Here is a 17,485-nt window from a genome sequence, read left to right on the forward strand (position 1 = left end):
CCAGAGTTTCCTCCCCACGCCATGGCTCCTAGAACTAAAGCAGAGCTCCTGCTCCCTTCCCCTCGCTGGTTCTGTCTGGTTTGTCTTGGTTTTGCTTTTCTGAACCCAGGGACTTCCGCATACTAAGGCTCGGCCACCAAGCTGCCCAGCAGAGCTGTTTCTTGACCTCCTGTCATCAATGGAGTACAAGACTGGAGTCAGACAGATTCGGTTACAAGTTCAGTAATCCAGATGCTCAATTTCTTCATGTGTGAAATGAAGGTAGTGGTATCTCCTCCATTCAGGCTACAATGGGAACCACACCAGAGGAGAGGATATGACTGACCCAACCAATAGTGACAACCATGAGGCTCCTCCCTTCTTTATCTTCAGTCCTCCTCTCTTCTGTTCCTGACTCCTCATAAATATTCAGTGAGTCTGCCTCGTTTAGGTTACACTCGTGTTTACTCTAAAGCTCCAAAAGAAGGTCCAAATAGTTTATTCGTAAGCAGTTTGAATAGCTATACTTGGGAAGCCACATGTCCCCAGTGCTTAGGAGCTCACTGGCACCTGAGTGGACGTCTATGGACTATGGGCATAATTAATGTTCCACATCAGCAGAACACTTAGGCAGTACAAGTAGTCTCACGTGTTATTTCACAAATCACAGACTTCAGAACAACTTACATTTAAATATGATCTTATTAAGAAAAAGTAATTTGAAATTCTCATTGGCTCTAAGTAACTGCTATAATTTAGTGCCACCGTGTGGCTACATTTTGCTTTGCAGTCTTAGAAGAAATTGTTTCCTCAGTGTGCAGGCTTGCCCTATATTGGTTCAATTAGAAGATCCAAGTTGTGGGCAGAGGAGCAACTCAAAGTACTGGGAATTAACATGATTACCTCATGTAAGGTGAGGCTCTTCCTGCTTCTTTCACATCTGAAGAAGGTGCTTCTTCAGTTGAGGCTTTCCAGTCACAAGGAAAAAGGAAAGACTTCACAGGATTCTAAACTTCACAGTGAACTGCTGAATTATGGCGGAGTGTGCACCTTTAAAAGTCAGTCTGTGTCCAACGCGGGTATGCCATGAGTCACTCTCAGCGGGCTCTGTCCGGGAGGCGTACTGGAGCACAGGGCTCTGGCCCGTGATCAACAGCCCCTCTGCACAGTGTTGGAGGTGAAGCTGAGCCTTGCACCTGCGTATTCCCACTTCTCAAGAGTCCTGTGGACAATGCTAAGGAAGCAGACTACACAAGAAACAATGTAAAAAGTAAACAATGTAAAACATATCGGCACTCAGTTAGGAACAAGGCAGGTGAAGAGATCAAAGGAGGAATGGAAGAGGACACTCTGGATTTCTCAACTACTAATATGGCAGGGAGAGAACTCTTCCGCAAACAGCCATGCTTATTTTCTCATTTGCTGCGTGTCTCTTAGATCTACAGCACTGTGGAGGCACTATAATCTAATGAGAATGGGTGAAAAAAATTATGCTGTATCTAATGACAGCAGGGATGAGGAGGACTGGAATGTATGCTGGCAATAAAAGAGATTAAAGTGCCTTATACCAACAAACAGTACAGCTTTAGTGCTCACCTAATGAGGCCTCCTACAGAAGACCAGCTACTCTGAGTAACAGCCACTATACACCAAATTCTGTCCTAAGTCCTTTCATACAGCCTCCACCACCACCTCCCTGCCTACCTTACTTAAAGGTACTCCTGCTCCCCTCGACCACAGCACCACCCTCACACCACTTATGATTAGCAGGTGTGTTCCCATAGATTTGTTTGAGTGTGTGTTGCTCCCAATCAGTGAAAGCAGAAGTCCTAGTATTCTTCAGAGTTACGGCCTCAGTATCAAGTATGATAGGTACCAGAGTGGATGCTTATTTGCTGAATGAGTAAGTGATGACTGAATAAACAGAAAAATAAATGAAGACAAATGTGACACTAGCTGGAGAAGCATGCCTAATTGTCTTGTTCTAAGTAAAAACAGAGTGCAGCAGACAGCTTCAGGTTTGCTGAGATGAACTTCCAGACCAGGCAGACACAGTGATGGAGGAAGGGATATTTATTAAGGCTTATGGATCCAGGGGAAGTTCCATAATGGCAGAAGTTGGCCTCCTCTTAAAGGACCATGCAGAGAGAGAGAGAGAAGCCACAAGCCCAAAAGCCAAAAGCCATACAGCACACTTTGCATGGATCTTTGGATTGGAATTCCAAACCCACCACCACACCTTAGGGCTGGACCCTAAAATCTACTCAGTGACACTGCCTCTAGCAAGGTGGCTGCAGTTACAAACTAAAAACTAATAAAACACTGGATATATTGAGGGCCATATATTCAAACAACCACACAGAGCCAGGCTGGTGATATGTTCATCATCTCCTAAGGCCTGTAATGTGGCCCTGGAGACCAGAAGACAAGCTGGCAGAAGCTCTACAATACACTTCCTTTTCCTAGGGTGTGTCTGACACACTACAATTTCTCCTAAGAAAACAGGAATAAGGAAGAAAGGAAAACTACAGTAATTAAAACATTCAGGGGATGGAGAAATGGCTTAGTGGTTAAGATGCTTGCCTGCAAAGCCTAAGGATCCAGGTTCAATTCCCCAGGACCTATATTCCTCTCCCTCAGCTCCCACATTTTACACTAAGATCACATGTGTAACTGCAACTACCAACCAAGGAAGACTATGGCTTAAAGACTGCTTGAGCACAACTCCCTAAGATTTATGTGCTGGAAGCTTGGTTCCCAGTGGAACATATAAAGATGGATCTTCAAAGGCTAAAGTCTAACAGAAAGTGATCAGATTGTGGACACAACACCCTGGAGAGGACTAACAGCATTCTCACAGGATTGGGCTAACCCTCACAAGAGTGGAATGCTATGAAGTAAGGCAACCTGAGGTGCATGGCCTCTTCCACACAGGGCATAGCCATCACACAGGGCATGGCCATTCCTCTTTCCACTTCCTTTTTTTTTTTTTTTTTCTTGTTTGTTTTTGTTTTTCAAGGTAGGGTCTCACTCTAGCCCAGGCTGACCTGGAATTCACTATATAGTCTCAGGATGACCTTGAACTCACAGCAATCCTCCTACCTCTGCCTCCCAAGTGCTGAGGTTAAAGGGGTGTGCCACCACGCTCAGCCTTCTTTCCACTTCCCCACCATGTTGCATCACAGCCAGAGGGGCACCCACCAGATGCCAGAACCATGTGACTTAAGCTTTGCAGTGATCATAATCCTGACCCCCAGCTCCCCACTTACAGTTTCCAGACTCACTTATATTGTTACAGCAATACAAAACACACTAAGACCAAAACAATGTTACCAAGTGTTCTCATGTCTTAGCAATATCACACAGCAGTTAAATCAACCATGATGAGAAATGGCTAGAAGTCATTAAAAAAAAAAAAAGCCAGGGTACTCAGTCGTAGCCCCTCCCACTTAAGGAAACCCCAGAAAAGACTGGGAGAGAGCTTAAGACAATTCAAGCTTGCCGATAAGGGCAAAGCAAAAATTTTTTTCCTAAGAAAGAGAAGGACAACAAGACATAGGATGGTTTGTTCTAAGTATGTGTAAGTTTGTATGTAAACTGGCAAGTCCTCATTGTTCTTCTCTAGCTGGGGACCAGGGAGGGAGTGGCTGAGCCTGTGGTTATATAGAACAGACCGCAGTTACCACACAGCACATCAGGAAGAGTACATCATTTCCCTCCACTCACCGTCGAGAAGCAAGCACTCTAGCTTTAACGCCCAACACCCAGCACCACTAGATGACGCCCACTGTCTGCAGGGTGCACGGGGACTGGATTATGCCACACAAGGTACACGAACAGCGGAACCAAGGGAACGCTGCATAGTCTACCAAACTACAAAGATGCTTTACCAAAAACAAGATATAAAAATTACTGGAAACATACAAAATAAAAGAGGTTGTCAGGTAACTATTTAAGGCAGGTGTAGGACTGCAGTGTATGGAGTGACAATACAAAGTATGCAACAGACCTGGCTGTATCAGACCTTATATTAACACCCACAGGCCACTGTGGCCAAAGAGGCTGACTTGCTTTGAAGGTCAAGCACCAATTGAGAATCTCAAAACTATGCTTTCACCAGCCACATGCTCAGTGCTTGTCACTTATTGATTTATCATTTGTAAGCAGAGAGAGAGGAAGGAAGGGAGGGTAAGACAGAGACAGAATGGGTACATCGGGACCTCCAACCACTGCAAACAAACCCCAGACACATGCGCCACTTTGTGCATCTGGCTTACGTGGGTCCTGGGGAATTAAACCAGAGTTATTAGGCTCTGCAGGCACCTGCCTGAACTGCTGAGCCATCTCTCCAACCCTTAGTGCTTGTCATTTAACTGTCAAAGTCAAGTGCAGGAAGAGGGTTTTGCTCCTGCTCTCTAGGGATGAGGCAGCAGGCTCAGAGAGGCACGGGACTTGCAGGGAAGGGGGAGATGAAGCTAGCAAGGGGACAGGCTGGTGTACATAGCCTTGCTTAGCTTCAGAAAGAGACATGGCTCATCACTGGTTCCCCAATTCATAGGACATGAATATAATACATAAATTTATTAGTATTACAGTTGGAATTGTATCAAAAGCTGAAATCATCAATATATGTCATTCCTAATCTTTAATATCAACCTCAAAATTCAGATTCCTGAAGAAAAATCTTAGCAAAAAAAGTAGTGCATCCAGGGAGTTTGCCACCACTGACACTCTCTTAATGAATACACTAATAAGATGAACCAATGAATATATGTACATATGAATGTTGAATCCACTGTTTCATCATTACATAATTGGTGTCTTAACACATGAAATTCATACTGCTTACAAGGTCACCGTCTGAGTACTATTTTTTTAAAAAACACTAAAAGATTATAATCCATACTCCATGACTAATAACTTATAATTTTAGTATCAGAGACAAGAAAAACATGCAATGGACAATGGAGAAAGGTGACATACAAATATACAAATTAATATAATGCAAACTGAGCCCTCGCATGCCAAGGAAATAAAATGGCTTTCTGGAAGAAGGAAGTGTGCTTAGAACACTGCTTATGGTTTCAAGAATGACTGAGGAAGTGTGAAGACGCCCTTATATCATCAGCATTCTTAAGAGTCATAAAAATAGCATCAGAACTCTGACCCATTATAAAAGGCAGAATTTATGAAGGAATATGTAGATAATATGATAAAACTGTTAAATTTTTATGTGAGAGAGCAAGAATGAGAGAGAGAGAGAAATGGCATGACAGGGCCTCCAGCCACTGCTATCGAACTCCAGATGCACATGGCAGCTGTGCGCTTGCATCACTTTGTGCGTTTGGCTTACACTGGACGTGGGGAGTTGAACACGAGTCCTTAGGCTTCACAGGCAAGCTCCTTAACTGCTAAATCATCTCTCCATCCCTAACACTATTCTTTTTTTTTTAATTTCTTACTAATTTGGAAAGCAAGATGCCTCTGCTTTCTTGCTATCACCATCTCTAACACCACCACTCAGTTTTTCTTCAGCCTCAAGCTTTATATAAGAAAATAAAAGCTGGTACCATGAATGCAGCCAGGCTCTAAACAAAACTGTCCTGGCAAAGCCATGCACAAACAAGACACACAAAATGAAGGAAAAGTAAAACTGCTCACTTATGAGCAAGGAAATATATGTCTTCTAAAAGCTAGAGATTTAAACTGAAGGAGGTCTCCCTCCTTACAGCTGGAGCCATCACTTGGGTAAAGCGCAGTGACTGCCATGGCTGGGATCACACTCATTACTAGTCCTGGGAGTCACCTTCCTATTGTTTCAAATAAAACACAAAAGCACAGCCCTTCGGTCTATATCAGACTCTGACTGTCACACTGCTTATGTTTTAATCGGCATGACCATAATAACCTTAGTCAATGCAGACTTGATCTCCTCCATGTCAACCCTCTGTCATTTTCAAATGTCCCTAGAAAGCTCTGAGATATGGAATCTTCACTCACTTTCTTGTCCCTCCTCATTTTTTTTTTAATTCTTAATTCATTTTAGTTTTTCAAGATAGGGTCTCATGGTAGCCTAGGCTGACCTGGAATTCACTATGGTCACTACGTAGTGCAGGTGGGGGAATGAGGGACTTAAACTCCTACCTCTGTCCCTTTTTATTTTAATCCATTTAAAAATTCTCTGATAAAAGAGAAACCACCAATCTAAGACACTTTGGTCCCTCTTTGAGGAAATGCAATTGGTTTCCTTCACTTTCAAACATGATGATCCCAGTGTAACAACACTGTGTCCAGTCATACCTATAAAAAATGCAGACAGCATTTCTTAGTATACTACTAGGCCCAAAGGTTTTGTGGAGTTTCCTGTGCCGGAGGGAAGCATTCATCTTTACACTGTCATGCCGTAAGTCACCAGTTACAGCTCCTGACCAGGAGACTCACAGCCATGTAACACTCTCATCTGGTCCACATCAGCCACAACAGAGAGCTGATGGGGGAAGGGTCACATGTGGGCAGGGAAGAAGGTCTCTGTGCTTTATGCCCACCATGTCTCTGTGCTTTATGCCCACCATATCCCTTCTGTTATCTTCCCGCCACACTTCACCATATGAACCTACCAGTTTCCTCCTTTGATCTCTTGTCTTGAAGGTAAATAATATCCCAGGACAATTTCTAGCAGGTAAACCACAAAAGAACAAACTTACAGAATTTAAGAGGCCTTCAAGCACTTTCCTATCTCCCAAACTCATTAACTTGTACAGGATTTGCTAAAGCTCAGAAAGTTTAAATGATGTATGATACCTACAGGGTGAATGTAAAATATTATAACAGAAGCTTTTCCACACTGGTTAACACACACCCTCATCTGGGACTGAAGCCCATCAACAGTAACAGCTGAGTGCTGTGGTGGAAGGCAGGATGCCAGTCTGGAGCCTGCCAATGAGCTTCCCATGCCTCAGCCTCAGCCCCACTTGACAGCCACTGACCTGAAGAAAGGATACAGGTTTCCAGAACATGTATACTGGCATTTAAAATGCAACAGGACACTGCCAGGAAAGCCTCCAAAATGTATCTCCCAGCTCTCATGGGAAGAACCTCCCTCCCAACTATAATTTTTTCAATGTGTAACATGGAGTTTATAAAGCAGTTCCACTTCTCATGTCTTTCTCATCATACTCTTCATATTTCTACACAGAAATATGGTACAAGACATGTTGAATGGTCCATTCTAAATACTAAGGCATCTATATAACTTTTCCCCTAAGGACTTTTTTAATAGTTGATATCCTGACAAACACTTCTTTTGTAAGATATAAAAAATGCAATCTTCTTCTTAAAGTTCAAATCACCTTAAATAAAAATAAAAAGCATTTATTAACCACGAGAACTAACCTGCAGACACGGGCTGGAAAGTACAACTTCTGCCAAGATCGGCACAGATAATGTGAATGATCTATCACTCTGATCCAATCAAGCTCATCCATTGACACTTCAATAAAGTAGGAATAGGATCTATGAGATAAAAGGAAACGTATATTATAGTAATATTATAAAACTTAAAACAGTAAAAGTTACTAAAAATATAGAATGCACTAATCATATTTTCTACATAATGAAAAACTTTATCAAATTCAGGTAACAATGAAAGCTGTACATAACTCTATACCATAAGTTACCAATTCACTAAAATTACTTCTCAGTGTGTCTGTCTGACTTGCCCAATCATAAATGGCTTAAGAAGAAGGGAGCATACAAGATATATTTTTGTTTTCAAAAATATGACTAGGATGCCTGGGCCATCCCACATTAGCAGATTCATAAAGCCCAGATGGAGGGAATGAGAGAGGGAGAAGAGAAGGTAAGAAAGAAAGGAATGGAAAAAAAGAAGAGAGAAACAGAACAGAAATAGAGAAGCAGGGCTGGAGAGATGGCTTAGCAGTTAAGCACTTGCCTGTGAAGCCTAAGGACCCTGGTCCAAGGCTCGATTCCCCAGGACACACGTAAGCCAGATGCATAAGGGGGCACACGCATCTGGAGTTCATTTACATTGGCTGGAGGCCCTAGTGCACCCATTCTCTCTCTATCTATCTGCCTCTTTCTCTCTCATCTGTCTGTTGCTCTCAAATAAATAGATAAAAATAAACAAAAACTTTTAAAAAAGAAATAGAGAAATAGATGGAGTACCCTCTCCTTCCATGGTCTTGAGCCTGAGTACTCTGCCCTCTCTTTTCAGCAGGAAAGCCAAAGAAGAATGGTTCCCCACAGAAGCCAGCCTATCTCCTGCTATGTCTCAGTCTCCTACAATCCTACACTTAAAGGCAGCCTGCAGGAGAAATAAATGACAGGGGTAAAGAGATAAAGGCTGTTTCTTTTGGGTATAACTTAAAACTTGCCAGCTAATAACATGGCAGTAATGAAAATAGCCCATCATCCTCCCTGGTCAGCTCCTCAAGACCATTACATTCTGGTCCCTGTACTGAACAAATCTGTATTTCCTTGTCATAAGCCAAATTTAAATTTGAGATGCAGTTATTACTTGTACTGTAATATCAACAGGAACAATCTTGGAAGATTTAGGTGACCATAAATGTCAGCCTGCAACCCACAGTTGTGACCAGAAAAGGTCAGCTTATTTTGTGTCATCCCCTCATTTTCTGCTGTCCCCTTAACTCCCATTCATTTTACCACTCAGTCTCAAACTGGTTATAACCTTTTATTGAACCTCTCCAGGTTAACAGTAATGTGAAATATAATTTTACAACACATCAGAATCTTTTAGGCTGAAGATTTTGAATTTTTCACTTTTGCTTAGAATGTTAACAATGTCTGTCAAAAAAGAACATTTACATGATAAAGCTAAGTCCCCCGTGAATGTAACACAGATACTAAAACAAAATGGCCTATAAATATTTAACAACATGGAAACAATAATAACTACTTTCAGTTTCAAAATACTAACCTTTTCCTTTGTTATTTTTGTACCAACTTCATTATTAATTACATGAATGAATTATGTAAAGCCTTTAGAATGCTTACTATATAAAAGTAATAAAAGTACCATATAGCCTCATTGCATTGTTGTTATTAATCAGAGACTCTTGAAAGTGAGATATATGAATTATGTCCATATCAATTAAACATCAAATTATATCTACCAAAATATAAGTCAGGAAATATATTCTTTTTTCTTTTTTTTTTTTTAGTTTTTCGAGGTAGGGTCTCACTCTAGCTCAGGCTGACCTAGAATTCACTATGGAGTGTCAGGGTGGCCTCGAACTCAGGGTGATCCTCCTACCTCTGCCTCCCGAGTGCTGGGATAAAGGCGTGCGCCACCACACCCGGCAGAAAATATATTCTTTTCTTAATTTTTTTTTTTATTTATTTGCAAGCATAGAAATACAGAGAAAATGTATGTGTGAGAGAGAGAGTGTGTGTGTGTGTGTGTGTGCATGTGCGCACGCACGCGCGCACGTGTGTGTATGGGAGCACCAGGACCTCTAGCCACTGTAAACAAACTCTAGATGCACGTGACACTTTGTGCATCTGGCATTACATCGGTACCAGGGAATCGAACCTGGGTCTTTAGGCTTTGCAGGCAACAGCCTTAACTGCTGAGCCATCTCTCCAACCCAAGAAATACAGTCTTAATGAAAATTAAGCAGGGATTAGCAGCAGTGAGACTGCTCAACTCCGGTCTCCCGCACCGCTCTGTACTCGATCACCAAGCATGAGCCCCTACTCTTGTATGGATCCACTGCGTTGGTGAAGTCAAGAGACTGAGCTTAACCCGAAATAAAGCACCTTGTCCTTGCATGGAAAAAAAAAAAAAAAAAAAAAAGAACAAGCCCCAGAAGCCAAAGGGTAAAGAAAGGCGTGGCAGCGGCTGGGAGAAGTCAGATCCCTGAAGCTGATGAGAAACTAAACGGCCTGCCTGCTGGAAGCCCACCAATTTTTTCACAAATTTATTTTGTTTTGAAGATACTTATCCATAGACTAAAAGACAATCTCTTTATCCATAGGATAAAATGCATTAAAAAATATTAAGAGCCGGGCGTGGTGGCGCACGCCTTTAATCCCAGCACTCGGGAGGCAGAGGTAGGAGGATTGCCGTGAGTTCAAGGCCACCCTGAGACTCCATAGTGAATTCCAGGTCAGCCTGGACAAGAGTGAGACCCTACCTCGAAAAACCAAAAAAAAAAAAAAAATTAAAATACCCAAAAGTAAGGAAGCACATAATTATGTTCATCTATATGGTAATCTATATCTATACCAACCACTTCAAAAGTGGTATTTGAAATTGGGTGTGATAGCACACAACTTTAATCCCAGCACTCAGGAGGCAGAGGTAGAAGGATCACTGTGAGTTCGTGACTAGCCTGAGACTACAGAGTGAGTTCCAGGTCAATCTGGGCTAGAGTGAGACGATGCTTCAAAAACAACAACAACAAAAAAAAGTGACATTTCAGAAGAAAACTTTTTAAAGGAAGACTGTTTACAATGTAGTAACTAAAAAATAAAGTTAAAATCAGGTGAAGTAGGACATACCCATCGTCCCAGCATTTGGGAGGCTGAAGCAAGAGGATTGAGACCATGCTAGGGAACTCAGAAAGACCATTCCTGGCTCAAAAGAAAAATTTTCAAGTGTAGGTGAGAAAAAAAAAGAAAGAGAAAATTTCAAAAGACTCTGGTATTTTTTTTGAGGGGGAGAAGGTACCTAGAGAAAGAGGCAGACAGAAAGTACGAGCTCTCCGGGCCTCAGCCACTGCAAACAAACTCCAGTTGCACGTGCCACTTTGTGTGTCTGGCTTCATGTGGGTACTGGGGAACTGAACCCAGGCTGTCAGGTTTTGTAAGTCAGTGCCTTTAACCACTAGACCATCTCTCCAACCTGCTATAGCTCATCTTTATTCTGTAAAATTATGTACAGGTTTGTCTTCTCTCTCTCTCTCTCTTTCTTTCTGTATGTGTGTGTAGAGGGAGACAGAGAGAGAGAGAGAGAGAGAGAGAGAGAGAGAAAGAGAGAGAGAGAGAGAGATAATAAAGAAACACTAGATACATGTATATTTTAGGAATGGATAGTGGTAAGATTACGAGCTAATTGTTTTTGTGCTTTTCTGTATTTCCCACAATAAATACATGTTCAGTACTTTTATAAGGACAAAAAAGTGTGTGTGTGTGTGTGTGTGTGTTTTAATAGATGTACAATCTTTAATTCTTTCCCCTAGAACAAAACTTCTAGAGGAATAAAAGCCATTAACATCTAAAATCAAAGCCAATGACCATTAAGTGGGGTCCTCTCTGCTAAGCGTGCGCTTCTCTCTAGCCGCACCAGTGCACCTCACCGGCTGTCGCGGTCCCACAGCAGAATGCGTATGTGGTTGATGATGGACGGCTGACCAAGCTTGATCTCAATGCCTGAGCGGCAGTCGTCATCAATGGGGTGCCTGGAAAAGCCATGATCCAAGTCATAATTCTGGGTGTCCCCATCCAGCAAAGCTGACTTCAGTTCTCCTTTCACAACCTGGGCTCCATACTTCATAGTTGCAATGTTTTCTTCTGGGACTTTCATTGAAAATAGAAAAGGTAAGGTTAGTGTTACTTACTCTACATGTGTGGGGGTGGGTTGTAAGATCCTATCATTCTAATTGATTATAGTATACTTATTTAATTTTAAACTGTGAAAATGTGGAATGTCTGGACAGTTTAAGTTGCCATCCAATTTAAAATGAATATCACCGTCATGGCAACAGAAAGCCTGGAACTAAACATCATTAAAACAGAGTCAATAATACTAAAAAACAGCATACACTAGGACAAAAAGACCAGCTCTACTCAGTTCATTCTGTTAGTAGCTTTAATTTAATCATCGGGACTGTAACAGTGCACAGGATTACCAGCACGGCCAGCTGGACTGAGGACCATGTTGAAGGCAAAGCGCACAGTCAGATATCCGACAGAACAGGATGTGCCGAGTCAGACGAACACCGGCCCTGTCCTGCGGCCACCTCCACTCCAGAGGTGAGACCTTTATAAGCCAGTGCACAAACCACAGCTTCTGGTCTGTGCGTATCAGACATCAATGGCAAATAATGACTTTTCCTTCCTTGCCAGACATAAAATGTAGAGCCACAAAGTGTGCCACTGCCGGCCAATGGAGCCATCGCATCTAATTCTGACACCACAAGTCAAGACCAAGCAGCAGGTGGAAACATCAAGCATTCAGATTCAGAAACCAGTGCCACCATTTGATTTTTCTCTTAAAATAAGCTGCTTGAGCACTAAAATGTACCAAGCTCATAATAACATGCCAGGTGAGAGCTTCAAATGACTATAACTGAAATCTAAAGTAGAAATGAAATTTCTACTGCAAGCCTGTCTTCTCTCACAGTCTATTTCAAGAGTACTTGAGTACTGTCCTAGAATTCCTGATAGACTCATTCCCTGAGTATCTGTCCCTTCAATGTGAAAAACATTTATACAAGTGGAAATTCTCTCATAGCAACTAGGCTGTAAGTCTCTTGGTGGATAAAAATAACAGCTCCAAGTAATTATTTTCTAAAATCTATAGTTAAATGATGAATTTAAAAGAAAACTTAATCCTGAGTGGAGAACTAAGCTCTTGGAAAATACAAAGTAGCAGGAATGTGATGAGATAGTAGACAGCAATCATAACATTCTTTGCACTTTTTTTAAGCTTTTCTTTTATTTTTAAATTTTGTTTATTTATTTATCAGAGAGTGAGAGAGAGAGAAAGACAAAGAGAATGGGCACGCCAGAGCCTCCAGCCACTGCAAATGAACTCCAGACATGTGCACCCCCTTGTGCATCTGGCTAACGTGGGTCCTGGGTAATCGAACCTCAAACTGGGATCCTTAGGCTTCACAGGCAAGTGCTTAACCACTAAGCCATCTCTCCAGCCCGTTTTACTTTTAAAATATTTATTTTTATTTGAGAGAGAATAAGGCAGAGGGAAAGGGAGAAAGAGAAAGAATGGGCACACCAGGGCCTACAACCACTGTAAACAAATTCCAGAGGCATGGAGCACCCTGTGCATCTGGCTAATGTGGGTCCTGAGGAATTGAACCAAGGTCCTTTGGATTTGCAGGCAGTGCCTTAACTACTAAGCAATCTTTCCAGGCCCCTGCCCCCCCCCCCTTTTTTCTTTAGTTTTCTGAGGTGGTGTCTCACTCTAGTCCAGGCTGACCTGGGATTTACTATGTAGTCCCAGGCTGGCTTCAAACTCACAGTGATCTTCTATCTCTGCTTCACAAGTGCTGGGATTAAAAGAGCCACCACGCCCAGCCTTCTGTGCACTTTTTTTTTTAATTTTTATTAACATTTTCTATGATTATAAAATATATCCCATGGTAATTCCCTCCCTCCCCACCCCCACACTTTCCCATTTGAAATTCCATTCTCCATCATATTACCTCCCCATTACAATCATTGTAATTACATATATACAATATCAACCTATTAAGTATCCTTCCCTCTTCCTTTCTCTACGCTTTATGTCTCCTTTTTAACTTACTTTTAATTTACAATGAATTTTACAGACATTAAGAAAAAAATACACTTTGAAGCTTCATAGCTGGGTAAAAATGAGTCAACTATTATTATACAGAAAAAGCTGAGAGACAGAGCTGGACTCACCCTGGCTGCACAGTGACAAGATCTGGGCAGTGCCAGGCTAATCATCCTGTGCTTTCCTTTAGCTGTTTGATGGTCTCACTCATCTCTGTATTGGACTCTGTTACCTGGAGCTGGAGATGGGTCATTCACTCCCTTGGATTATTTGCATCCAGACTAATTCTCTGCCCACTGGAATCTTCTTACCCAATTCTGTCACCTACCTCATCTTCTGCACCCACCTTCTAACTAGAATGGACAGGTCCTCCCTCCTGAGAATACTCCCCGACAACTGTGACACTAAATGACTTTCTCTCTTCTTGCCATTCTTTGTGGACCTACTTTTCACACATCACAATTCTGGTACTCAACACACACTGGAAGTAACAAAGGATCTGGGCAAGAAAATCCATGGAAAAATGCATGCTTCATGAAGCAGATGTCTAGCAGTTTGGTATAGCCTAAGCGGTTATTGCATTTGGTAGCTTTTGGCAAAGTTCCAAGAAAAAACACAGAGATGAATGAAACCGTCATCTAAAGAAGTGTCCAAAGCTATCTCTTATGTACTGGTCACTTACTGGACTCGGCCCCCAGGTGGTCACCACCTAATGAGATAAGTGAACATCTAATGGGCACTAAGTGCCTCCACAGAGGAATATACATTAGAAATGATTTACGAACCTCCTGGTTGACAGATAAGATTTCCTCATCACAACAAACTACAGCTGGGAAGACACAACAGTAAAAGAAGTCAGAGTCTTCAAAGGTTCACTGCTGTCACTACTATTTTTATGTGACAGGTAAGATAGGCTGAAACTCTAACTTATAAGCAAGAGACAAATTCACTCTGCCATTTATTTATTTTTAATAAATCTTGATTCAGGTACTGTACCAGGTACAGGAAAATCACAGGCAAACAAAAAAAACCCACAACCAAAAAGTAACAGTAGTATTTTCACAACACTCAGCCTAATAGAATAGCTTATACACACATGCTTACACATGTGCATGTGTACACACACACACACACACACACACACACACACACAAATATTAGCCAATAATTTAGCTTTGCAGTCATAAGGACACACTGACTTTTACTCAATAAAGAAGTCCTAGCCAGGTGTGGTGGCGCATGCTTTTAATCCCAGCACCTGGGAGGCAAAGGTAGGAGGATCACCGTGAGTTCGAGGCCACCCTGAGACTATCACTGATATAACACTCTGCTATAAACATGCAAAAAAAAGAAATTGCTGTTCTCTTTCCTAAAGTCTAAAACCTGAGACATAGAAAACAAAGTATAACTCAGCCTTAATAGAAAAAGCACTAGCTTTCAAGACAGAAATATCTCTATAGCTAAGATAAAACTAAATGGTAAGGGAATAGGACAGAGGTAGTTTAAATATTTTAAGGAAAAAAATCATTTCATTAAAAACTTAATTTCCTTTCCCTAGCCATATAGATAAATGTTCATTATATATGCATAAAACTCATCTAAACTGCCTTCATAAAAGACCATCACTGCTGAGCTAAAAACATTCTCTGGCTCTTCCTTTATGTTTTTAAGGAGGAAAAAAAAAATCTGTAATTTGGTAGAGCTTCAGGACATATGACTCTTAGAACTAAACTTCCTAGGAACCAGTGAAAATGAACCCAAAGAAAAAGCATGAGTGCCCATGTGCTGGTCCTAGTACGGTCTCCCTGCATTCCATGAGAAGTCCCGAAGGACACAAGTGCATATGCCAGGGAAGAACAAACACATACTCAGTCACTAAACAAGCAGACACAGCTTTCAGAACTGTTAACGTACACCTTATTTGGCGGTGGACAAACGGCAGCAACGATCAGCTCTGGAGTGTGATGCTGAGGGGACACCGTTCAGCAGGGCTGTGGCATCACAGACTTTCTTTAGCAGGGTCAAGAAGTCTTTCAGCAACGACCTGGAGTACCTGTTGCCTGACTGCGCTATTGATATCTTTTACTCGGAATTTTTGGAATTATTACAAGTTTATTACTGCCTATTTTTGCTTTCACTTTCCCCTTCTCAGTAGTAATAGGGGAACCCAATTCTGATATTTTTATACAATCACCAATGATTAAACAGGAAAAGAATGTTTCTGCAGAAATTTCTGAAGCCTTAATGTTTAAACAGATTAAGGATCCTGAAACTACAACTAATTGAATGAACAGTTTCTTAACACCAAAAATGTATATTTCACCTAATGAGACATGTTCCTCACAATGCTACATGCCTTACCAATTGTTCCCAAAAACATTACTTATGATTACAGGAATTAATGGGCACATTTCCTGAACCTACAGATGACTTACTAGTAAAGGAGCCTGGAGCTGGAGAGATGGCTTAGTGGTTAAGCACTTGCCTGTGAAGCCTAAGGACCCTGGTTCGAGGTTCGGTTCCCCAGGTCCCACATTAGCCAGATGCACAAGGGGGCGCATGCGTCTGGAGTTCGTTTGCAGAGGCTGGAAGCCCTGGAGCGCCCATTCTCTCTCTCTCCCTCTATCTGTCTTTCTCTTTGTGTCTGTCACTCTCAAATAAATAAATTAATTAATTAATTTAAAAAATTTTTAAAAAAAGGAGCCTGAAATGCTAGGGAGCAAAAGTAAACATATTAATGGGGTTGGGCCCCCACAAGGAAGTAAAAACGAGTATGTAACTTTCAGAATTGACGATATCGAGTTTTGTGGACTCCTAAAGGAAAGACATCAACGCAAGACACTGGTTGGATAGATCAACCTTTACCATATACAGGGACATACATTAGTGGAGCAAGGATGATCTGGAAAGATGGAAAAAGAGTTAAAAATCAAAATCTTACTTTTATGGAGAGACTTGCAAGGTCAGTACCAAACTATAAAATGGAGCAACAAAAAAAGGTCATAGAAAGACAAGTAAATCAGTACTGGATTAGAAAAGAAAAACAGGGCTGGAGAGATGGCTTAGTGGTTAAGTGCTTGCCTGTGAAGCCTAAGGACCCCAGTTCAAGGCTTGATTCCCCAGGACCACATTAGCCAGATGCACAAGGGGGCGCACGCATCTGGAATTCGTTTGCAGTAGCTGGAGGCCCTGGTGCGCCCATTCTCTCTCTCAAATAAAAAAGAAAAAGAAATAGAGAAACATTCTGTTATTCAGGCCACAAAATAGTATTATGTAAAGAGTGGCTAACACAGCCCTTTCTGAGGTCAAAATATGTCTATCACCTTGTAACTACAAGAGCTGCCTGCCAGGGCTCTTGGCTAGTTTCCATGAGCCTGGGTAAGATATTAACCAGCTTGCAATGCTTGACTTTCTTGTCTAAGATGGTATCAGAATGTCTATGGGGCAAGAGGTTTGTGAGCTAAGCTGAAGCAGGGGAAACCAAGGAAAAACAGGAATACTGTTCAAGATTTCTTAGAGAATAGAAGCCACATGAATAAATGGCTATGTCTTGCTTGCAAAAACTATAATGTATAAGTAAAGAAGCAGAGGTTTGCTCTGCGTCCAGTGTGCTTCACCTGCACTACTGGTCCATATCATTTCCTCACAACGCCAACTCCACACGTCCCTTGGAGTGCTACAGCCCCGCTGAGGCTGGACCTCAGCATGTATTTCCTAACTGGAGAAATTTGATAGAATAAGTAACAATCTGAATGTTTGAATAATATTTCTTAGAAAATAATTAGCTTACTTTTAAGGACCAGTTAGGAATATGTTATTATATTTACTATTTAAGTACTAAGAATTCCAAAAAAATGGCTGCTATTTAATCATTACTCAATGATTTGTGATTGCTAAACAGTTTCATAATCTACTCCTTAAATTCCAAAATGAAGAAATTAACACTGATGAGCAATAATCACAGTAAATACATCTTTTCAG

The 17,485-nt window shown here is 41.5% G+C and overlaps 1 protein-coding gene and 1 non-coding gene across 7 annotated transcripts in view; one reads left to right on the forward strand and one right to left on the reverse strand.

Annotated features, from left to right (window-relative positions):
* Window positions 1-17,485, reverse strand: part of Btbd9 (BTB domain containing 9) — a 432,359-nt gene that overhangs the window by 355,311 nt on the left and 59,563 nt on the right. For all 6 annotated transcript variants that reach the window (XM_045155929.1, XM_004649530.2, XM_045155925.1 and 3 more), the window contains 2 exons: window positions 11,322-11,541; window positions 7,372-7,491 (listed from right to left, as the gene is read on the reverse strand). In XM_045155929.1, the coding sequence (XP_045011864.1) occupies window positions 7,372-7,491; window positions 11,322-11,541 (340 nt within the window). The remainder of the gene's footprint in view (window positions 1-7,371; window positions 7,492-11,321; window positions 11,542-17,485) is intronic.
* LOC123463178 lies at window positions 1,050-1,243 on the forward strand. The gene has a single exon (XR_006638774.1). It is a non-coding gene; the product is annotated as a small nucleolar RNA SNORA73 family (small nucleolar RNA).

This window comes from Jaculus jaculus, chromosome 8 (genome assembly GCF_020740685.1).
Source record: "Jaculus jaculus isolate mJacJac1 chromosome 8, mJacJac1.mat.Y.cur, whole genome shotgun sequence".
Taxonomy (NCBI): Eukaryota; Metazoa; Chordata; class Mammalia; order Rodentia; family Dipodidae; genus Jaculus; species Jaculus jaculus.